General features: G+C 36.4%; 1 protein-coding gene across 2 annotated transcripts in view; it reads left to right on the top strand.

The window, feature by feature from the left end:
- Positions 1–25,606, top strand: part of wdr11 (WD repeat domain 11) — a 100,719-nt gene that overhangs the window by 49,348 nt on the left and 25,765 nt on the right. For both annotated transcript variants that reach the window (XM_041268748.1, XM_041268750.1), the window contains exons 11-19: positions 2,439–2,523; positions 3,209–3,315; positions 8,119–8,194; positions 9,534–9,642; positions 11,223–11,344; positions 13,621–13,768; positions 18,530–18,636; positions 18,947–19,061; positions 19,436–19,607. In XM_041268748.1, coding sequence (XP_041124682.1) covers positions 2,439–2,523; positions 3,209–3,315; positions 8,119–8,194; positions 9,534–9,642; positions 11,223–11,344; positions 13,621–13,768; positions 18,530–18,636; positions 18,947–19,061; positions 19,436–19,607 — 1,041 coding nt within the window. The remainder of the gene's footprint in view (positions 1–2,438; positions 2,524–3,208; positions 3,316–8,118; positions 8,195–9,533; positions 9,643–11,222; positions 11,345–13,620; positions 13,769–18,529; positions 18,637–18,946; positions 19,062–19,435; positions 19,608–25,606) is intronic.

Below are 25,606 nucleotides of genomic sequence, written 5' to 3' on the forward strand. Positions count from 1 at the left end.
TGCTTTGTTTTTGTATGATTAGATAAGCTATATTTGAACATACTATATATATATATATATATAATATATATATAGTATATATATATATATATATATATATATATATATATATATATAACACACACACACACACACACACACACACACACACACACACACACACACACAGCTCTGGAAAAAATTAAGAGACCACTGCAAAATTATCAGTTTCTCTGGTTTTACTATTTATAGGTATGTGTTTGGGTAAAATGAACATTTTTGTTTTATTCTATAAACTACTGACAACATTTCTCCCAAATTCCAAATAAAAATATTGTCATTTAGAGCATTTATTTGCAGAAAATGACAACTGGTCAAAATAACAAAAAAGATGCAGTGTTGTCAGACCTCGAATAATGCAAAGAAAATAAGTTCATATTAATTTTTAAACAACACAATACTAATGTTTTAACTTAGGAAGAGTTCAGAAATCAATATTTGGTGGAATAACCCTGATTTTCAAGCACAGCTTTCATACGTCTTGGCATGCTCTCCACCAGTCTTTCACATTGATGTTGGGTGACTTTATGCCACTCCTGGCGCAAAAATTCAAGCAGCTCGGCTTTGTTTGATGGCTTGTGACCATCCATCTTCCTCTTGATCACATTCCAGAGGTTTTCAGTGGGGTTCAGGTCTGGAGATTGGGCTGGCTATGACAGGGTCTTGATCTGGTGGTCCTCCATCCACACTTTGATTGACCTAGCTGTGTGGCATGGAGCATTGTCCTGCTGGAAAAACCAATCCAAAGAGTTGGAGAACATTGTCAGAGCAGAAGGAAGCAAGTTTTCTTCCAGGAACAACCTTGTACTTGGCTTGATTCATGCGCCCTTCACAAAGACAGATCTGCCCGATTCCAGCCTTGCTGAAGCACGATAATTTTGCAGTGGTCTTAATTTTTTCCATATATATATATATATATATATATATATATATATATATATATGATTAGATTCTATGAGAAGATTACAGAGAAATTACAAACTAGCAGGTAAATTACAGTGAGAAAAAAATAATTTAAACAAAAATCAAACCGATATAGGTAATATTTTTCGTTAAGAAAAACAACTACCATTTTCTTTGTCTCCTCTTCTTCTCCCTCCCCATTGCAACCAAAACACAAATTCACTGGTACAGTACTACCCTGATCTCACAACTCCCACCTAATAGGTTCTCGTTAACTGTCAGTAAAGCTACTGTATTCAAGCCCCAAAAACACACGAGTATAGTGTTGCAGATTGGAGCCTTTCAAGGCGCTGCTTATAAAATACCTTAAATCATATATAAAGCATCGCAGGATTTGTAAAACATAGTATTATTAATAAAAGCAGCCCTCATATAATCATGCCCTTGTTTAAGGGCCAGTCATTTTGATCAATTTAAAATAAACGCTGCGGCGCCAAATTGGTGTGTGTGTGTGTGTGTGTGTGTGTCGAAATTTCTTATAGCTTCCAGATGTATTTGTTTAAATTAGAAATATGTGAAAACCCACTGCTGGCCACTTTATTAGGAAACAGGTGTCTTCACACGACGTGGCATAGACTACAAAGTGCTGGAAGGTGTCTTGAGAGATGTCAGTCTATTTGTACAATTAGCAGACCACAAAGCAGACCCTCAAACATTATCACTCACAAATTACAGAAGACCAATGGAAATGTAGATGGTGACAGATCTTTGTTTTTTGCTAATAACTTTTAGCTGTATTTATTTATAAGTAACAAATATGTATATTTTGGTAAATTTTACGGAAATAGTGATAACCGTGAAAAAAATCCAGCCTTACTACTAAGTTTCGCATTGTACATCAGTACATTTGACAAAAAATATAATAAAAAAGGAAACACCTGTGAAATGTAGCATGCACTTTTTTCTCTTGTGATGCAACCTTTTCTTTTTGTGTGACACATCTAAACAACTTGGAATCTCTGGCATTTCTGTCCTTTACAAGAATTCAAGCGCCCATAAGCCCTCCCAGTACCTGTTGCTTTTTTTTCAAGGTTATGCCCCTGTGTTGAGTGAGTAAAGCATTAAGAAAATCTATGTTTTCTTTACTAGTAGTTTAAAAAAAAAAAAAAAAAAAAAATCTAAATCACCTGTACCATAATGTATGCATGTTTCATATAGGAAGACTGTGAATAGTGAGACTTAAGAAATAATGGCAGGACATCATGGTAATATTGACTGGAATTATTTAACCCTGATGTTCTTTGATTTAATAACCCCAGTTGTCTTGAAAGTAATGAATTAGACCTCTTCAGAAATGCTTGAAAGTTTATTGCCGAGTCGGTAACATTGTCATCAAACAAACAGTGTTTCCTGCAGACAGCATTTTGAAATATGTAGCTTTGGTAATCTAGCTCATTGTGCATAATGGTCATCAACACCTTTGTGTTTTTTTTAAGGTACTAGCAATGGATCGGTGCTGGTCTACCATCTGACCAGCGGATTGCTGCACAAGGAGTTAAGCATCCATTCCTGTGAAGTAAAGTAAGCCTTTTGATCACTGTACAGTGTATCTGTCAGCATCCATTCAGAAACCACACACAGATTACCACATCTATCAGCGAAAGAGACACTAGCTTTGTTTCATAAAGAGGAATAGTTCAATATCCCTGGAATAATTTATGCTTGTGCAATTAGAAAACTGATAATCTGAAGAGGGATCATGCTAACTATTGTTTTAATGCCTCTCATCAGATTTTTGAATCTCAGCATGCCAGGAAGGCAAGATTAAAAATCAATTAGATATAAAACAATGCAGTAGGTTTGAAGGACAAACTGCATTTTGAACAATTTTACTGTATGTTGTTTTGCTAAGATGCTGACATGAGAACAACAATGTCTGGTAGAACAGAAGGTAGGAAGCACTTTTTGTAGACAATTTTAAATGCATGAAAAACTGAAAGAACATTAAAAACAAAACAAAAAAACCAAACAATTAGATTATATGCTATTAAATTAGATCCCCTTCCAGGTACATTTGTATTAAGGTCTAATTATCATTAAATCATTAAATAGGGCCCTCTCTGGTATATTTATATATTTACAGACAGAAGTGCACCACAGAGCATGCATGGTTAGATGCTTGATTTGCCTTGGAAATATTCCTGTACATTTTACATCAACACTGTTACATTGAACCCAAGGAAAAAAAAAAATCTATTTCTTACAGGGGTATCGAGTGGGCAAATTTGACTAGCTTTCTTTCTTTTGCCACGTCGACACCAAATAACCAAGGCTTGGTCAGAAACGAACTGCAGCTGGTGAACCTCCCAACAGGTACGGAATAAAGCATCTTTAATTGTATATGTAGAGTGTAAAGTGTTAAGTGTGTGTATAACAAGTCAGTATTATTATTTTAGTGGAGATGTCAAACCTTGAAGTATTTTTTATCTTGACTATTTTTTATACATTCTTTATATTTTCTGAATTGAGCCCAATGATTTTTTAAAATTTCTATAAAGGAAATACAACTTTTTCTTAAATAATGTATTTTAAGAACTGTCTATTAAACTATCTATTATTTTGATTCACAAAAAACGTATCTTGGGTTTTTGAGTCTTGTTTATGAAAGGTAAAATTCCACACACATTTACACATAGTAATGTATTTGTCGTGAAAATTGAAAGGACATTGCATATGGATGAAATGTGCCTACCTACAATCACCATGTTTATACTAAGGGAAAACAATTACACCTAACTTTCAAAATAAATAGTTGTATATACACACAGGGAATGTGAGATTCAATTGAATTTCCAAAACTTTTAAACTTTAGCATGAAACGTATTTAAACTTTCACATATAGACAATTTGTGTAACCAATCAAAAACCCACGAGAAGCCCTCCATTGGACTGTTGTCACGATAATGCAGTGGAACATCAATGTGTATGAGACTGCATGTCTACAACATTGTGTGTATGGAAAACACTTTCAATAAATAACTTTACACCACACGCATCCTGCTTTACGATCACTATATGACTGATATTTGAAATGCGTGTCTTTTGACAAAGGTTAAACATTTAGGAAAATTCCCAGTGCGCAGTTAATTTACCCTTTTGAAACTTCGTCCAGAAACAGGAAGTCATTTTTGTAACCTGCTAAATAATTCAAATAAACAGTTGCCCTGTAAAATAAGCATCTTCATTCTAGTGCTTACCACTCTTCATCTGAAAATGCAATTGTTTGTGTAGATTCCAGGATCAGTGCGACGGGCACTTTGTATTTTACTCATGTGTCATTACTCAGATTCAAGCAGAGCACTGTTGTTTTGCAGAAAAAATAACTCTTGTTCTGCAAGCATTCCTGTCCATTTTTTTTTTTGTGAAATGAAGAAAGTAGTTGAATAATTAATGCACTAGCTTACACTGTGACATGCTTGCATATATATTCTTGTTTTAGTGACAGTAAAACAAGCATTGATCACAAATCTTAACAATTAAAATATATTTAGTGTTTGTGACATTCTATACAACTAGAATTACTTTGATTTCATTGTAACCTTATATATACTTAGCCTTCTGAATTTTTTTAGTTTTTTATCTTTATTTTTTCCTGGGAATTTTTCAAATATTAAAATAGGGACAAAAATATGTTTTTAATTGAAAAATCGGGGAAACAAATCTCAGTATAGACACTTTACATGCGGAATATAATCCATAGCAGTTCTGGTTTCTGATTAGGTTTAATGTTCCTGGCATGTCTTATGAGGCGCAGTCTGTGCAAGTCAAGACCACATTTTCCAAGTTAGCTGGTACTTTGTGTACGTTTGGGCAGTCACTCTGCTGACAGAGCTAGTATCTGCAGAAGGTATGAATGTGACATCAGCATAAAACAAGCCAGGTTTATTGGCCTTGAAATCATAAAAAGCACAGAAAATTGACAGAAGTGGATGGTCCAAGGCACATCAAAAATCACACTGGATATTTCCATCAATGCATTCCATAAGTTTACCAACTAAAGCATCACCATTTTCTGTCGAATATTTACGATTTAAGATTGTCACGTTACTCAGTGTTTAGCTGATGGACAGTACTGTTGCACAGTCATCAATACATAACCCTCTGCAATAAACAATGGCTGTCCAGCAAAGTACAGAGCTTTGACAAACTCATTAACACAGTCATTCTGCTGTCTCTTATTAAAATGCATGTAAAAGTCTCAGAAATGGATTGCTGGTCTCTCAGTTGACTTTCTTGTTTTAGTTTCATGTGCAGCTTATTTTCAGTATGTTTTTTTTATTATTTTGTCAGCATGAACAGTGCAACTATAATGCAGTCCGTTGTCTTATCTGGCCCACTTCTGCTGTTTGGCTTTTTGTATACTTCAAAACGTTTGTTTTATTTTGAATATTCTTAAACTGATTTACGTTTTCTTCCCATTCTTAATCCACTCAAAATTATTATAATTTTTGTGTAAGTATTTCAGTTTAGTTTTTGAACAAGGTAGTTACTACGCCCAACATTTGCCACATTAATCAGACTTTGATTGGCCATTGGCCAGCAGAATCACAGATAATGTGTTTGTGAAGCAACAGAGAACCAATCACATGTGATGTTTGAATGTTATTTGATCTTCTGTGTAAACATACCTGCTGTATCCTAGGATCAAGCACGTTGTTTTATTCACCACTGCATGCACCGATGTAAAGCAGATTCACCAAACCGTTGTTAAATTCTCCAGGAGTCTGTCAACGAATTGTTGTTAAACTCACCGATGCATCATCGCTGAAGCAGTGGATTCACCAAGGTTGAGATTCAGTGAACTGCAACAAAACCAATATAGCCGCGGCCATGGAAGAAGTAAGTCTCCAGTAAAGAGACACTTCTATCAATTTAATTGTATATTCAGAGATGGCAAATCTTTTGAAAATGAGTGTGGAGTTATGTATTTAATAAATATGTAGCGCTAATAAAAATATTGATATGCATATTAGCCAACAATCTCATGTTGTATGGTATTTGAAAATCTGCCTGTGCCGCTAGATCCTGCCTTTTGTACCCCGAATGGGGTCTGATATACAAGAATTAGATATGAGACAAGTGATAGAGAGAAGAAGATGATTGTTTATTTATTTATTTATTTATTACTGTGTATGTTATTTGTTCTTTTATACTTCAAACAAGGCATACAATGCAACTTACAGGTGTACAGTGCAATACAAGGTTATTGTGCCAAAACTATTTAAATATAATCTAGTTTAAAGCAGGAGTGTCCAACCTTTTTACTTTGAAGAGGAATTTCCCAAAACATTTGCAAGCTACTCCTCAAAGAACTCCAAGCTAATAAATAAATAAATAAATAAATACAATTCTTACCTAGAACGACACTGCATGCTGTCTACCAGCCCAGCAAAATCTGGCTTGTAATTAGAAAGCACAACCCTGATGGAGTCATTCAGATGCTTGACACTGATTTGATAAAGTTCATGTCTGAAGAGGCCGATTCACATAGATAAGTGGAACCAAATAAGGATGTCACTTTCATTGCTGCTGTGCAGAGATTTCTGTACTTGTCCTTGTCCACTAGAGTCAGACACTGGGTATCTTGCTTTCAACTGACTATTGTTTTGAAGACTTAGAATCTCCATTTCCTGTACAATGACCCCACTTTTTTAGAAATGTCACTTACATTCACATCCATAAAGGGATACGGAGCAAACATTACACGCAGTTCCAGCTGCTGAAAATCATGAAATAATTGGTCCAATAATAATTTTTTTCTTCTGCAGCTGTTGCACCCAATAATCCCATTTTTAATTTGAAAGTCTTTGCAGCACTAATCATGTCTGCAATTATTGTTTTTTTTTTTTTTTTTTTTATTGCAATTCAGTTTATTTTTCTGTGACATCAGTTAAAAATACCAAGTCAAGCAGCAACCCACTGCCAGTCAACTGTGCACAACTTTTGTTCCTTGACTCCAAGAAAGTTATAATTTCTGACATGAGAAATCGGCGCAGTACTCTCCCTTTGCTAAGCCACGTTATTCAGTGAAGCAAAAGATCGCTATGCTCAGCAGAAACTTACTCGATTAGTGTTTAAAACTGACGGTGTTGTAGGGCTCTAGCTCAAATTGATTTAACTGTTTTTACAACAGGAGTCATAACGTGGTCAAATCCTGAGGTATGACACAGGCCTGGTTTTTAGGATGGAACCGCATAAGTCTTGCTATTTGATTGGTCCATGTCTGTCACATGAATATGTCACACGAGTGGAAAAGCTTGCAGGCATTTTTAACATTACGATCAGAGAGAGAAAGAGAGCGAGAGATCTGGTTTCCACAACCTTTCAATTAAAATATAACATGGTATATTGCTGTACTAACATAACAAACCAAACTATGGGTTATTACTTTACATGAGTTGTCATGTTAGCATGAATGTAAGAATTTTTTTTTTTTTTTTTTTTTCTGTAGTGGTGTACTTTTTTCTTTCAAATAGCATATATCTATAATTGTTTGCGCAATGTATTTTAATATCAAATATATACACTATTGCAGTTTTGTTACAGGACACATTAGTTTATCTCTAATGGCACTGCTGTCATTATCAAGCTAAGCACTATGCTAAGACATGGCTCTCGAGATTAATTTCAGTGATCACTAGTGTGGATGTCAGGAGTGGAGTGGATATGCTATCTGTCTTTTTATATATATATATATATATATCTATATATATATATATATATATCGTATATAATATATATATATTATATATATATATGTGTGTGTGTGTGTGTGTGTCCAAAGGGAATGTTTTTGGTCAGAAAAATGAATTAATTCCATCCAGGAGATTGCAACATAATGAGGTAGGGCGCTTGAATGATAAAACTCATCACCTGAGGTGTCAAATGATGTCATACATGCTGTGTTTTCCCATAAGCCTGTGTCTTAATGAAAAAGTGTATGATTGCAGAAAAAAAGCCAGTGAGGTGATATTACCTCCCAGGCAAAAAAAAAGACTTGTTACTCAGGGCATGAGAGATGCAAGGGATGTGACAGGTCAATTATGTGGGCTTCACTACATGCCAGCAGGCATGGGATTTCTTTCTGATTGTTTTTAAATAACTTCTTCCTCCTAGGCAGAAGCTTGGCATTCCGTGGCGAGCTAGGCAATGATGAGACGCCAATCGAAATGATTAAAGTGTCTCATTTGAAGTAAGTATGCCTGGAGCACTCCTGAAAAGAAAGGAAGAAAGAAAGAAAGCAAGCTCAAGTGTTTACATTAATGATTCTGTTCATGGTTACACCCCCTGCCTCCTCTAATCAAAGGGTTGATTTCTTAGGGTTGATTTCATTAGACAACTCACTACTTTTGAATGCGGGCACATGGAAATGAACAATTAATGGCTTCATATAGAGGCCCAGTCCAACAAAAGGCTGAATTAAATTATCTGTCTTGCTGCAAAGGTGTAACAACTTTTAAAGCAGTGTTTTCACTTTTGTTGTCTTCTATAACCCTTTCATAGTGCCAGTAGTGTGAATCTCAGTTCATTATTATTCAATCCTTTACTACGACTTTTATACAACAGGCATTTCTGTTAATCGATCCAGTATATTTTGAATGGTATGATGGATAGTTCAAAACCTAAAGGCGCTGTTAAAGCACAGTTATTTATTCTTTATGAAAATAGACAGGACATTGCATGTTAATTTTTACCTAAATGTGGCACAAGGTTTAGTCATGCCATCCTCCTACCCACAGTACGCATTGTTTTAAAAGATTGAGTCCAGTATTTTAAATCCATTTTCTTACCTATTTACCACAAGCAATATTATCCTTGATGTTCTTTTGTATCATTGTGGTTCTGTTTTTATACGTTAAATCAAAGACAATGCTATAGGTTTATTGTGCTGCCTATCCAATTTCTGTCCTGTGGTCTTGATGTGACCTTCAGTACAGGAAGTGAATAGATATACCAGAAAACAACAAGCATCATTCGTCGAGTCGTGTGTTATAAATCTGTATTTATCAAATTAAATATTCATTTGAAGTGTAATAAATGCAGTTACTGGGGTATGTCTTTTACTGCCCATTTGAACTTACTGATAACCCTAGCTCATTCAGAATTGTCCGGTGGTATCCCTGATTTTAGATTGTCACCCGAGCTTCAAATTGTAGTACTCAGATGTTATAAAGGACAAGGATACGATGGTGATGTTTCACCTCGAGGTATGTTTGTAGAAATACAGAACAACTTTGCATCGAGTTTTTAACGTGAGTATCGTCTTTAAACAAGATCCTCTATCCATGACATCTGATAATGCAAAACAACATTCTGAAGACTCAAGTTATAGAATTTCATTTCTGCAAATGTACCCTGTGGTACAGTAGCTCCTTAAAGGAGAAACAACTTCCATAGAAAATCTCTTGCAGTTTTATTCTGTAATAAAAGGATGTTATTATTAAATCCTTGTCCTGATTGAAAGGTGGATTTCAGTTCTTGGCGCTAACCACCTGTTTTTATTTGTATCTTTTTTTTTTTTTTTTTATTAGACAGTACTTGGTGGTTGTTTTCAAAGACAAGCCATTGGAACTGTGGGATATCAGAACATGCACTCTGCTCCGAGAGATGGCCAAGAACTTCCCGGTAGTTACAGCTCTGGTAAGGACCCTCTTCAAGAACACCATATAAACAGAACCAAGCTTTCAGCAGTGCTTTGTACAGAAATAGATGAACCACCTGTCTACACATTGCGAGTCCCTGCTTAAAGCTTAAGGGGTTTCCATTAGGGATGGGAATTTTAAACATTTAAACTCTAAAGAAGTGGTAAAACATTTAATAATATGCTAGACATATAACCAGTCACTTGACAAATGTCACCAAACGCATATTTTTTTTATGCATTCATTTTAGTAATTTAGTAGTCTGTCGCGTATGAGACTGCTACAGTGTCACGATAACGGTGGATATTATAAAAAGAAAGGGGTTTGGCAATTGCAACATGGTCCTGCCCCACAGTAGTCTTTTCAACCCTTTTTTTAAACCAAAAAAAGAAAACGTACACACTCAGGTGCATAGCTTTTTGTTTGTTCTGGAGGAAACCGCAAATAATCCTCTGGAGTATAATATACATTTAAAGGAGGGATAACCAAAGCTTTAGAATCATTTTCCTTACCTTTATCACTGTCTGCGGATACATATCCCTGGTGACAGATTGTAGTGGAGATGTCTGTAAGTACGTCACACATAGAACTGCTTCTCCAAATGGGATGAAGCTTGGTAAGGATATTTTAAACAAAGTATATCTGGAGAACTGAAAATGCAATTTTCATGAAGCTCCCCAATGTTAAAAATGTGATTATTCATGTGCAGATGCCTGTATGCTCAGAAATATTATAAAAAATGCTCATGCATCTGTCAATCTTTTAAGTCTGAAATTTTGATAAAACTTTACATTTTCTATGCAAATCTTTTTTTTAAATGGGTTGTTGCTAACAAAATAGTTCCGTACACACTATGCACATTTATCACAAATTCGTTCTGAAATATGTAGTTTTACAATGTTTTGACAAACAGGTATTTTCATTTTAAAACATGTGGTACTACACCCAGTTAAAGAAATCTCTATTAGTAGGAGATGGATATTGTCCCCAGGCCTTTCGAGCCTTCTTTCCTGTTAGTAACACTATGTAACACAATTTTTGTTCCTGGGTAGTAAGTGTTATTTCCTAATTGCTTATGCCTCAAAAGTATAGAAAATGGCTATTATTCCCCACAAACTTTGCTTTTGTGACCAGGACAGTGATATTTCAAAATATCACTATTTCCGATGGGAAAATGGGCAAATGTGTGTCTTTTCGTTCACATAAAGTCAGAAAAAAACAACATATGAATCCAAATTGTTACACAGTGTAATCAACCAGTTACTTTCCCTATTGACTGACATGCTTTGCAGCCAGAAACATGCTTGACCCCAAATAAACTGCTCCGGTTGAATGACCTAGGAAGTACAAGTGTAACAGAAGACAACCCAAGCAAATGTTGAAGATAACACAAGCAAATGGAGAATATTTTACCTAGTGTGGTACCAGGTGTCATGTTTTAAAATGAAAACATATGTTTGCATATAGTGAATGGAAGTGCGCGATAGGTAAGATTTATGAAAGTATTTTGTTAGATATATCACTTTAATGTTTATTCAGCAAAATTAAGTTACCAGTAGAATGTTTTTGTGTTCTTAGGAATGGTCTCCATCCCATAACTTAAAGAGCATGAAGAAGAAGCAGCTGGCAGCGCGAGAAGCAATTGCCAGGCAGACTGTTTCTGACACAGAAGTCTGCAGTGTGGAGTCTTCTGTCATCAGGTATAGCTCGAGCTGTGCTGTGTGTTGCGCATATCTGGCTCTTTTTAATGATTGTAAATTATTAGTGTTCAGAAAGGTGAGGGACAATGGCACTGGCTCCAAGCAGGTAGGCACCATGTGTTTCCCTTCATAGCTCTGCACGCGAGCGAGAGGGTGAGTCATGCAGTCTGGGGAGTGATGGGTTTGTGTCCTGACTGTCACTGGGAATTCCACAGAGAGTGCTGCATTGGCTCTGGTGCTCTTGTGGATTAGAGAGGCAAAATCACCAGGGATTTAGACACCTCTCTGAGCTACATCGGCCCCTATTGGTCAGCTGCCCCATGAGCTGAAGAGGACACCTGCAGAGCTTCTCCAGGAGCTCACTGACATACTCTATTGGGCAACAATTGGCTTGGTTGTGGGATTGAAAGTTGCCCGCTGACCTTCAGTTTTTCTGAGCTGTTGTGGGTGAAAATGTAATTTAACATTCTAAATTGGATAGCCCCAAACTTTTTTTTTTGCCCACTTGAACTGTGTTTGAACCCTGGCCTTTAGATGGGAAGTTTGTGAACATCCGCCAATTTGCCCTAATGGCTGTTTATGTTCTGTATAACTCACTTGCCTGTTGGACTGTGAACTGAAGTACAAATTAAGGTCCATTTATAAATGTCGTTGTTTTGCTGTATTGGTCATTTCACAGTTTAAGGACAAAAGATCGTTAAAATAGGGCCTTTTTCTTTCTAATAGGGTTCTGAGAATAAACGGCGTCCCCTTGCTCTATTTTTGTAGTTCTATATACTGATTTAAACGAGGAGTTTTGATGTTTTTCTTTTAATTCGATTTGCAGATTGCAGTCCAACATGGGTTTAATATTTAACAAGCAGAATACTTTTACATGCTTTCACATTTTTTTTGTTCCTGAATTAAAAGTGCTGTAAATTATCAATATAACTAAGAGTTGTATGAATGATTAAGAGTTCGAATTATGTTCCAGTGCAGATAAAGTCATTAGGAGGAAGTGCGGTTCAGTGGTTAAAGTCAAAGGCTTGTAACCAGAAGGTCACCGGTTCAAATCCCACCTCTGCCACTGACTGACTCACTGTGCAAGTCCCTAAGCAAGTCACTTAACCTCCTTGTGCTCTATTGTGCAGATGAGATGTTAAATCAATGTCCTATTGTAAGTGACTCTGCATATAATGCACATTTCACAGCCTACCTCAGTAAAGCCCTTTGTGATGGTGGTCCACTATGAAAGGCACGATATAAAAATAAATATTATTATTATTATTATTATTATTATTATTATTGTAAAAGGTATATTATTATTATAAAGGTATATTATTATTGATAATAATAACATCCCGAAAAGCTTTGTCTTCTTGAAACAGAAGATAACAAAAGCACTATAATTTAATATAAGAGAATGTTTAGTGGTGCATAAGACTTTGTCACAAAGTTCAAGATACGGATGCGTAGCAAAAATTTGGTATATATATATATATATAATATATATATATATTATATCTATATATATATATATATATTATATATATATAACAGTGTCTGCTCACAATTTTCACTGGATTTACATAGTTTTCCTTAAAGACTGAAGTTTGGTCATGCACTAGCTTTCTTGTCTCATCTGAAAATGTATTATTTTAACTGATCTCTTAATACTATTTTGAATTGTCTCAGATCACTTTATATACCGGTAATTGGTCAACCTATTGCTGGTGTCAGGTTCAACCATGGTTTCTAATAATCTACACATGAAACAAATAGATGATCCCAGACATCTTTTGAAAGGCACTGGACAGTTGCTTGCATATATTTAAAAAAAAAAAAAAAAATCACCAGGGAAAAGAACCACTGTTATTGAGGCCACTTTTTACCACCACTTGGAATTTAATCAAACTGATAAAGAAGGTAGTTTACATGTCACCAAGGGAAGTGCACCAAAGATGGGTTACCTCATAGCAGCTTGTGTTCAACGTGTTGATAAGATCTTCAGTGGATAACGTATGTGAAACTGATCTAGTATATTGTACATCAATACAGCAACATGTACTGGGAGTATGATTCTGGTTATCCCTGTGGTTGTAATCACACTGGTCGTTTTCTTAGTACTATTGCAGTTACTATGCTTTTACCATGTGTTTATTATGTTTCATTAAGCTTAACCAGTGTATGCTTTGCCATGCTTACTCTACAATAATTTCCTACATTCACATCAATTCAAAATACCCCATTCCTCTAATTGCTTTGTGTGATGTTGACCCATTGTGTGACACCTCCAGCTTGGTGCAGGAAGCAGAAAGCAGATCTGGGCTGAGTCAGAGCATCTCTGCGCGAGAGCACTTTGTCTTCACGGACATGGACGGGCAGGTCTATCATCTCACTGTGGAGGGGAACTCTGTGAAGGACGGGGCTAGGATTCCCCCTGATGTAAGTTTTCTCACCTTTCAACTTCTGAATCAGTGTGCCTGCCGTTCCTGTTCCGCATTGCGTTATATACTTCGGAACTTTCAAACTGCATTAATCAAAAGCCAAATGCAGGTGCTATTTATTGACCCACTTATTAACATCACTATATACAATAGAACATTCAGTGACATATGTATATCGGTCATTAAGATCTGTTTAGGTCATTTTAATAGACCACACCCCAATTTTAAATGTAGAAATGGTAGTAGTTAAAACTATATCACAGAGTAGGATAAGAGTTAATTAAAACAAAGTTCAAAACTAGGACACACTTTAAATACAGAAATGTGAAGTAGTTACATCTACAATATACAAAAATAGGTTTTTAGAGATTGGAATTGGAATTCAATACTTCCTCACCCTCAGCCCTAACTACTTGGTAACAATGGTTTGTTTAACAGCCACTCTAAAAATCGAATTATCTCTGTATTTTCACCATTTGGAAAGCATGAAATCAGCTGAGGTTTCTATTACAGTATTAACTATATACAATATAGCTCAAAACATTTTTAAATAAGCCAAAATCTATTGAAGAAACCCTAAACTCGGTGGTATTTAATTAAGCAGTGTGCAGTCCTTATGATCTTGTCAGACAGACTGTGATAAAATAATGATGCAAAGATCCCACCAAACTAAAACCTATTCTGCTTGTTTTAATTGTGGCAACACGTTTGAGCAGTTGAAAATGTTAGGTCGGTGCTTCCAAAACTGGGGCGATTTGACATGGATTATGAAAAGGAGGACATAATGAGGAAAAAGAAAGATTTTTACAAAGATTCAGTTTTCTAGCTCAGATCTCATCAAGGTGGTCGATGAACTGAAAGTGCAGTCTATATTTGAGGTGCTATAGGCTGGTTGTTAGCAGAGGTACTTTTAACAGAACCTGTTGATTTATAACTTTTTAGTTATTTCTGCTCCATGAATTGATGATTGACATTAATAATGTTAATCCTTTAAATTAATATGGTACCAATGGTTCTAGAATAAAGATAAAAATGTTGATGTTATCTGTTATTCAAGTAAAGTATTGTACGTTAACATTTCATTGTAACTTGTATATTACAAGTTTGTTTAAAGATTAAAATGATTCAGTGAGGAGCGTCAGTTTAAAAAAAATGGATTTAAATCAGTAATAGGTTTATTTACTAGAGTCTAAAATTAGCTCATACTGGTATTCAGTGGTTTAATATGCAAACACTTGGTGTCTAAAATTCATAAACAGTAATGATTTGTGTGCGAAACATACAATTATTGGGCTGGTCTTTAGGAAATAATAAAATTAAACGTTTGCTTTATGTATCACATAATTACATTAGCATTCCCTTAAAACATTCTTCAGTATCCGTATTAACTCCTAAGAAATTATTTGACCAGCCCGATCTTTGCATGATGAAACAGTGACTAGTCTGTGATTGATTATACATAGGGATCTACTTAAATACGTAAATTTACCGCGATTTTTCATGGGTAGGTTGCAGAATAAAATTAGGATTTCGCTGACCTGTTTAAACATTAAATAAACTTAAGTAGATAGTATTTCAGAACTCTATGAAGCCTAAAAATAGCGGTACTTGCTTCCTTACTAAAACAGAGTGCTGTCATTTGTTAAAGGCAAGAAAGCAGCATCCCCCTGACTTGCCCGTACACTGAAACTGCACGTTCCATCCTCTGAATTAGTATGTGTAAGGCAAAGCTTTGCCAAGTTGTACAGATGTGGAAATCGATTAGAAACAGCCCCAAAACTTGTTTACCCAAAGGTATGTGACATACTTTAATAAAGGCAATGTATGCAGCATGTTTGTTGTCATGTTATTTGTCCCATCCAACAATTTATTTTATTAGTACCGAGTCAAAACAAAGAAAACGTGGCTATTCGGGTCTAAAATTGCGAAAAAGTAAGCAGCAGGTTGAAGCGAGGTGGCTGTGTTAGATCATGTAGTACTGATTTAACTTGCAGACAGGAATACTTTTTGTCAGCGCTGACTTTCCAGTTTGGTTTCTGAAAGCTGTTTATTTTACGTTCTGTTCAGCAGCCTCTGTCGTAGCCTTGTTAATGTGTGATTCTGAATGAAATAGCTGTCGACCGTATTTTCTCCAAAGACACATTAAGATATGCAAAACAATTACCTCCATCTGCATGTGCAGTTTCTTTGGGAAATATCTTGACACGATCAATCACCAAAATATACTTTGCTTTTTTGCTTTGTCGTCCATTTCTACTATTTTACCTGCAATGTTGAAAACTAGATTTTAGCAACCTAAATCAAAGCAATGCAGCACTGACTTGTCCACCTCCCTCTACTGCACAGTACAGGTCACAGAAAAGCAGTGAAGACGCACTAATAGGCTCATTAAAATGTCGTTGTCATTTCAATAGTAAACAAGTACGTTAACCACTTTGGAGAATTATTTTTTTTTGTATTTGTTATTTGTGGACTTTTTAATTTGTTTTTTCCTTAAGTGCAATGCACACAGGATGGCGAAGAAATAAAAAAGGGCTTCTACAGAAGGAAGATACGTAGTTTGCATCACTTGCATTGTGCAGTAGTCCATTTAAACAATGTTTATTTATCTTTGGTTCCTCTCTGTCCTTGTATGGTATGCATTGGTCCCTAAAAGAGGTGAATTTTGTGGTGACCCCTCGATTTCACGATTTCCATGAAATCGCGATTTAGGTAGACCCCTAATTATACACCTTCACCTTGTATAAGATTCTTAAGTAGGGTGCTAATTACAAACTAAGAAAGATAAGCCAGCTGTCTCTTTTATCTTCTATTTTTAAGCACATTTAAATGGTGGCTTACAAAAGGGAGCATGTCCTTTTAACACCATAAAAAAAAAAAAAAACAATTCATTCATTCAGCAGGTCCATTTCTTTGCGAGGTGGGGTTGTCTATGTAGAGGAAACAACATGGTTTCTTTACTCATTAATTGATTTATTGGTTTGTTCTGCATATTCCAGGCTTAATTAACTATTTACTTATGCTGATTTAATTAAATTATTTATTTTTGTTTCATGGATTGTCAATTTATTGGGGGAGCTCTGAATTCAAAGCTTTGTGATTCTGCTACTGTGATGACACTGCTGCAAGCTGCCCATTGAAATATGAAAAACAAAATGTGCTTTGGAACAACTATGTGAAGTATAAGTGTGATAAGATACAGTCAGACTCACAGGGGTGAGAAATGTGAGCATGGTTTTTGAATCCTGCTCTTCGCAAGTTGTTGATGTTGACTGGGGACCCACAGGGAGCTCTTCATTGACCTTTGAATAGCTTTAGAGACCCCTACTGGTCCTGTGTCTGAGACTTCCACAGCCTGTAAAAACAGCCAATTGGCCATTTGGCTATGCGATATTCAAATTGGAAGAAAAAAAAGGTCAAATGATCTTATTATCCATCATACAAAACCCATCAGGATCATCACTTGTATTGAGATACTTACTGTGTCGTCTGTATTTCGAGGGATGTTTAAAACACATTTTTCTTTTTGTGCATCTTTCTCATAGGGCAATGATGCAGATAGGGACAATAGCCTCCACTCTTCCCTTCTCATTCGACAGTTTTCACTACTTAGAGCATCTTTCTCAGACAGTGGCCAGGCGGACAGGATCCACCCCCTCTTATCAGTAGTAACTATCAGAAGACAATAGGAAAGCTAACAAAATAATTCCATAAATCTTTCTTGTCGTGTTCCCCCATTCGCTGTATAGCCTACAGTGGCAAAGTTCATGAGTGAGTCCAGCAACATAAGATCTTTCTTAAACACAGTGTAGTACCACAAGTCATGTTTTAAAGTTTAATTTTGAGACCTGTGGACATGCATGACAGAGAATGACTTTGTGCTGTCTTACTGTCTTTAACTCCATTTCTATAGAATAACATAATCTCTTTACATAAGGAAACATAGTCTGGCTATATATCATACATTTTTACATGTACATATAGAAGCCGATGCCTTGATCATGATACTGGTGGCTGTATTTCTGTTTGTTGTAGTATTACTTGGTAATTACACTACATGATTTTTTTTTGATAAAATATTGATTTATATATTGATAATCAGCTCCACATATTTGAATGTGTATCTTATGATTCTCATAAAATAATTAAGTGACAACATAGCTTAGTGTATAAATGACATGGCTACTACCTAAAAAGCTGAACCTTACATGGTAACTGGAACATCTACGTTGTTAACAAGTTATGCTAAAATAATTAATTGAAAGTTGCATTCATTACACCATTTATTACAACATTAACAAAACATTCCACTAAGGAAATTGTACTTGTCAACATAAAAATTTGGCTGTGGAGAGTTTTTGAAGGTAGCTTCTTTCGTTTTCAACTTTTCTCATGCCACGACATCAAATAATATGCAAACTATAATAATTTTAAAAAGCACTACATTAATACAGCTTTGGTTTTACTTATGGGTAGCCTTTGAAATATGAGATGGTGTGTAGCTACTGTGCTTGCTGTAGAGTATGTTCATCACCAGACTGCAATATAAATTTAAAATAACTGCTTGAAGCAAAATTCTGGTATATTGGGGGCACCAAGATTGAAAACCACTGCTGGAGGGGAGAGTTTTAATTTTGAGCCCTGTAATTGAATGCATTTATTTCATATAGGATTTAATTTATGTAGGTATGTACTGAAACGTGGTAAGTTCTGAGTAAAGCAATGTTGGCATTTATGTAGTGTTTATCAATCATTACAGGGAAGTATGGGAAGCATTGCTTGTATTGCCTGGAAAGGAGACACCTTGGTTCTTGGGGATGTTGATGGCAACTTGAACTTTTGGGATTTAAAAGCCAGGCTTTCAAGGTAAATTGAACAAGGAACCAGAATATAATTATGTAACACAGTATGCCTTAGATATGCAGAAGCTGGCTTTTACAATAATTGGGGGTCAAACAGCCTTATAAGTCAGTTTCTATTCATGTTGAAATTTCTCAGAAGTTTATATGTTGTTTAATTTCCAAAAATGAGACTTATAGTTGTTTGTCTACAACAGTTCAATGAACAAAAGTATACAATGTATCTTTAAAACCTATGCATATATAAATTATAATTTGAAACAGAAACTACTGTAATAGGCAGGAGAACAATGATCTCTTTGCTGCATTGCTTTTAGAGGGATACCTACGCATCGTGGCTGGGTTAAGAAGATCCGATTTGCACCTGGAAAAGGCAACCAGAAACTGCTGGTTATGTTTAATGATGGTGCTGAAGTGTGGGATACAAAAGAGGTAGGAGTCCTGCTGATGAAATACAATACCAGGATTGGAAATGAGCTGTTATCACCTGAAGCTGGCACTAAAAAGAGGCCCTTTTATGTGCAGGGGGAAGAATTTGGTAATATGTGAGCCAGACTTTATTTAGCAAAAAAAAAAAAAACACATGGACCCAAACAAATTATTCAGTTACAGAGCAGCTTTTGCATTTCATATGAAAGGGTCAGAAATCTTAAGACTTACAGGTTGCAACTCCCCAACTGAAAAGATTGGATTATGTTTCTGCCAGCTTCTGCTGATTGCATCTCATGCTTGATACTTTGGGTCAGTTTAAGAAGACATGTTTTTGATTAACATGGTACTTCATTAACCCAATTGTTCTCGTTCAGGTGCAGATGGTGAGCAGTTTAAGAAGTGGGCGGAATGTAAACTACAAGGTCTTGGATGTAGACTGGTGCACCTCTGATAAAGTTGTCCTGGCTTCTGATGATGGGTGTATTCGAGTTCTCGAAATGGCCATGAAGTCAGCCAGCTACAGAGTGGATGAACAGGAGCTGACAGGTAGGCGGAGTACTGCTGCCTTGGCTTATTTAAAGGCATACTTTGTCATGTTCATTTTACCTGTATAATGTCCTATTATGTATGATTCTGTATTGTTGTGCTTATTTCATAAGTCAGGGCTCAAAGTTAATGTCAGCATTAGCTGATGGCATATTAGCATCGGACAGGCTGCAGTGCATGACATGCTTCCTTACAGACAGTCTTGGAGGAATAGGTAGGAAGCTAGGAAAATAGAGAAACATACATATAGAACCAATAGGATATTAAACAGTTAATTCAAAATTTGGAACATGTTGACTTATCTAAACTATCCCTTGACAGTGGATCTAGCTAATTCAGTAATTCCATCTATCTTACCTGAAATGCGCTACAGAGCATGGCAGTCATTATGGGAACCAACTGCTGCATATGACCTAGGAAGTACAGGTATAATAGGCCTGTACATGAAAGTAAAGCATGCTTTGAAAAATGTTCATGCAAGACATATGTGGCAGACAGAAAGCAATCTCTAACTTCAAAACATTCTGAATTCAAAGGTAAAACTTAGAAGAAACTTGGTCTATAGACAAAAGTGTTGGCTAGTGCCTCCTTCGCTGTTGATTTGGGAAGCTTGGCAAACAATAGAGAATACAGAATTATGCATAATAGGATATTAAACCGGTCATTCAGTATTGAAGAAGTTACTAGACAAAATGTTTGTCTACTCAGGGGTTCTCAACTGGGGGTCTGTGGCTCACTAGGGAGTCTTGACGAGGTTTCAAGGGGTCCTCCAAAAATAAACCAGAGAATGTGTTATTTTTCCTGCATGCTTATGACACGCTGAAACCTATTAGCTTCAGCATGTCATAAGCATGCACAGAAATTAACGCATTCTCAGGTTACGTAACAAGTTATTGTATGGTGTAATAGAGCTATTTCAGCAAGAGCATGACAGATTACAAAGCAGAGGAAAAATCGTTGGAAACACACACAATAAATACCAGATATGGATACATTTTCAATTCGACCATCAGTATCAAAATAACAAAACCTAACTGAAACCCAAAAAGTTAAACAGTAGTGGCTGAAGAACAACGAGCAGGTGGTGGTGTGAGTAAAAAGCATAAAGCTGTTATTAACCCAGCAAGGGTAGTTTATGCGTTTTCAGGGTATTGGCACAGCAATAGTAAATCAGCCAAAAGCACCATTTCACTTTTAATTTGCAGTTCCCAACACTCTTAGCTGAAATGTCAAAAAAAAAAAAGTCTGTTCCTATATGACAAGATGGCTTTATTGGTGACATCAGACCAGAAAGAAACAGGCAGTACTGGTAGGTGAAACTGAAGCACAATGGCAGTGTTTTATTAAACAAACGAAAAATAAAAGATTTATACAAAACAAAAGGACACTTTCACCAAACAAACAAACAATTATATTAATAAATATTATGCTGGCGGTTCTAGCACAATAGCAGTTATTTTTAGTTTTTCTTTTACCTTTTTATTTTTTCTCGCCTTAACTCCCGTTCATTCCTCCCTGAACACTCTCTTCTCCGTACAGCCAATCTGCAGCTCTTTTATACTCTGGCCGAGGGGTTAACTAGCTAGTTTTTTAATTTTATTACCCCTCGGCCAGAGCCTGCACGAGTTTAATAACGATGCCCGACTGTCAGCTAATTAAATACTCAGTAGCTGATCAGTCATGCATCTTCACGAAGTTTTAAAAACACACAAAACAATAATAATAATAGTAATCTTTATATAGCCCCTTTCATAAATAAATATTGCAAAGTGCTTAACAAAAGTGAAAACAGAAAAAATAAATAAATAAACTTAACATACAAAATACAAAAACAGTTAGAATTAAAAATGCAATGACAGTAAATGTAAACTAATGAGTTTTCAGGCGGGATTTAAATATAGACAGAGACTCAGAATCACGGATCTCAGAAGGAAGTGTGTTCCACAGCTTAGGAGCATAGGAGGAAAAAGCCCTGTCACCCACTGTATGCAGTTTAGTCAGGGGAACAACCAAAAGGCCGGCATCGAAGGACCGCAAAGCACAACTTGGAGTGTAGGTGGTAACTAACTCAGTAAAAAAACTAGAAAAAAAAAAAGAACATTAATTTCTGAGAATTAGCCGTGCTGAAGGATAGTCTATATATTTAGTAAAAGTAAAACATAAATAAATAAATACATTAATAAATATGGAAATAAATGAATACATATACATAAAGCAATACATAGATATTTATTTATTTCTTTATATTGATATTTATTTATTTTTCACTATCATATAAACACTGCCATTTAATACTGTATGAAATGAAAATAAATACTCAACAGTTCTTGTCCAATTGTATGTTAGTGAAGATTTTTGTACATAAAGGTCATGCCGTTACCTAGCATGGGAAAGGGGAGTGAATGAGTGGGGAAAATGTGTGTTGTTGTTTTCAGGGGGTTGCAGAGCATTGATGTGACTGGTTCATGAGCTTGCCAGTGGTGGGAAACAACGTGCATGAGCCTGAAGACTGGAGACATTCCAGCACTGAACTTGAATGAGAAACTGTTGGTGTGACTGAGTGAGCATGTGGGCTTTGACTGGAGAAAATATGCAATGAAAGTGCCAAGACTAAAATGTATTATTTTGATGCTGTGAATTCTGACAGGAATTCAGTGTAGTTTCAAGTAAAACAAACATTTTGAGAATTAACACCATTTCTCTGAGTACTACTTTCTAAACATGAAAACGTTACAAAATACTAAATGAACAGATCAAGCTTATTATGATAGTTTGCAAAATCAGATGAAACCTTTCAATACAACTGGGATAATACATAATCATTTACAAAATCTTGTTAGTGTTGTTATGTGTTAAAAACTAACTTTACTGCTATACTACTTGCAAATGTTGTCAAATGGAAGGGCAAACTTTGTGGCATGAAAGCAAGGGTGTCTGCATTCTGGATTCGATTCACACACAGGGTTTATATTGCAAACTTAAATTTATTTTATTTATGTGTAACAAACACTTTTTTTATGTGAAAAAAACATAGTTGCTATACATGACACTTTCATTGAACATGCATACTTTGCACACATAACTTTTACATGCATATACACCTACCCCTCGTTATATCTCCCCTCGCTATACTGCAGATTCGGATATATCGCGGTCCTGGAGTTGGCTAACTGCTTATGCCTTAGCTGCAATATACATAGGCACTTAGGATTACTGTTTGTTTTTTTTCGTACTGCACATCACAAACAAAAAAATAGAAAACAATTAAAAACAAAGCCTCAATATCGTATTATTATCATATACACACGTATAACACACAATAACACAAAGCAAATTAAATATCTGCTTGCTGAAGCGTTTTTATTTTAGCCAACAAGGTGTTCACATGTGGCAGCAATGCACTAGCAGAAGTCACACGGCAGTGACGTCAGCTCCCTAGAAACAAGCCTAAAACAAGTTGTTGTTGGGAATGGATTCTTTCAATGCAGCGGGCTTGTGCATTTGAGAAAGGAGTGGGAGACTCATGAAATGAATTGGAGACTGAAGTTGACGAGAAGTAGTTATCCTTCTCTGTACAAATTTAAATGGTGTGCTGCTTTTTATACAAAAAATAAGAAAAATCAGGTTGCGTAGAGGATTTATACCCCCCCCTCCCCCAGCTCATACATTGGCATACGGTCATGTTTTTCTAAATAGTTTCAGAACCAGTATCTAAAATCTCCTCAAGTGCACATCACTAGATAACAATAACAATAAACTTGGCAACAGGCATAAATGGAACATCTGCTTCATTCTGATTGGACCATATTACATTTGCATGACAAACTGGATAGCGCAAATGCAGTTGCGTAGCAAACAAACATTTCTGGCTTGATGTTTACACAATCTACATTGTGTGTAAGGAGTTAATCAACATTTTGAAATAAAGGTTTCCTTAATTTTAAATAAGAAAACACAACACCCCCCTTTTTAGCTAAAACGCCCCCCTTCCGCCCTCTTGGATGTAAACACCCCCCTTAGGCCCCCTTAACACCCCTTGGGGGGGCAGTACCGCCCCTGTTTAGATACACTGTGTTAGATGATTTCATGACTTCAGCAGAAATCAGCTGGACTAGTTGCATTGGGGTCTGCAGTGATGCAGTCACAGAAATGACCAGAAAGCATTCTGGTGTTGTACAAAAAATAAAAGCCTATTTGGATATATTGCTTTTTACGCCAAGAGGCGCTTGCTGCGAAAGATATCGTACCAGGTCTTGACAGTTTTCTAAACAGAATGGTAACACTTGTTAATTTTATTAAATCTAGAGCAACAAACACCAGGTGTTTTGCTGCACACTGCAAGGAAGTGGGCGCCAAGCACCGTTCCTTGCTCATGCGTACAGGTGAGATGGCTATCTCGAGAAAAAGTTACATACTTTCTTAGTTGATAAGAAACCCGAACTTGCCAAAGTGGTGAAAGATGACTTGTGGCTGGCAAAACTGGGTAACTTTGCAGACATATGCAGTGAAATGAATAAGCTGAATAAAACTATGCAAGGCGGGAGTATTTTATTGCCTAGCATGAAAGAATTAACACATTCAAAAGGAAACTACAACTCTGGAAAGTTTGTGTCTGTGGGGGGACTACCAATATGTTTGAGCTCTTACATTCTTTCATTCAGGAATGAAACATTGACTTTGACGTAATCAAACCACAGCTGGCAGCACATCTCTCTGGTCTACTCAATAAATGCAATACTTACTTTCCTGAACTCACGACAGAACAAGCCGCTAAACACCTGTGGGCTACAAACCCCATCGTGAGAATATTGAAGCTAAACTGCCACCCTCTGTCCCATCGAAGCTGTTACAAGAGCTCGTTGATGTTTCATCAGACAGCTCCCCAAGTTCAGTGAAATGCCACTGGAGACATTTTGGTGTGAGTGCTCGAATGAATACAGCACTGCTTCTTCTGCAGCACTGAAAGAAAGTGTTGGTCCCATTCAATACAACCTACATACCAGATCTTCAGCCATGACATAGATGAAAACAAAGTACTGAGCCAGAATGAACAGAGTTGCTGCTCAGCACCAGCAACAAGTTTCACATTGAGTAAGTAGAATAAAAATACGTGTGTGTGTGTGTATATATGTATACAAAAATACAGATCAAAGAATCATGATAAGTTTTCAGTATGAAATGTGACGCACTGTCAAAATGAAAACATTACAAAATTAGTATCAGGTATGATCTCCCTGGCATCGTTGACGCATAGACCTGATCAGCTTCTGGGTGGACTCTTGTGGGATGTTCCGCCAATCTTCCTGTGCATCTGCAGCCAGTTGGTGAAGGTTGGCTGGTATCGGTTGTCTCCTGTGGATGGCACTGGCGATTTGGTCCCACAGATGTTCTATTGGACTCAAGTCAGGAGAAAAAGCTGGCCACGGCAAGACCTTATATTATTTTCTTGAAGTTGTGCATTTGTAATCCTAGCACTGTGTCATCTTGCGTGGTCCTACTGGAAAATCGACACTTCCGGATTGTCTAGCAGGAACAGAAAAACTGAGCAGTAAGGTTGCCTTCAATCTGCACCAAAGGCATTCTTGTGTTAAAGACGATTCATTCCCACATCCTCACACTTCCACCGCCCCACTGGTTGGCTTGAACAACCCAACAGGCAGCATAACGCCCACCACAAAGTCTCCACACATGCTGTCTTCCAGCAGGTCTGTCAAGGACAAAACAGTATTCATCAGTGAATAAAACACACCAGAGTGGTGACCCTCAGCCTTCCAGTACGTGGTCTTTCCCTCACAGAGCTGGTGTCCTGGTTTCTCTATTCTCTGCTGATCGTTGAAGCAGAACATCTCATTCTCATTCTACAATCATGCCGATAGCAACCAGGTGCTGTTCATTACTCAAGCGGGGCATGGTCGTATCTTTCGCTGTTCTTGTGTTAATTAAAATCATGTCTCTTTGATTCGCTATTTATACAGATTCTTAATGGACTCATTTTGGAA

This window comes from Polyodon spathula, chromosome 13 (assembly GCF_017654505.1).
Source record: "Polyodon spathula isolate WHYD16114869_AA chromosome 13, ASM1765450v1, whole genome shotgun sequence".
NCBI lineage: Eukaryota > Metazoa > Chordata > Actinopteri > Acipenseriformes > Polyodontidae > Polyodon > Polyodon spathula.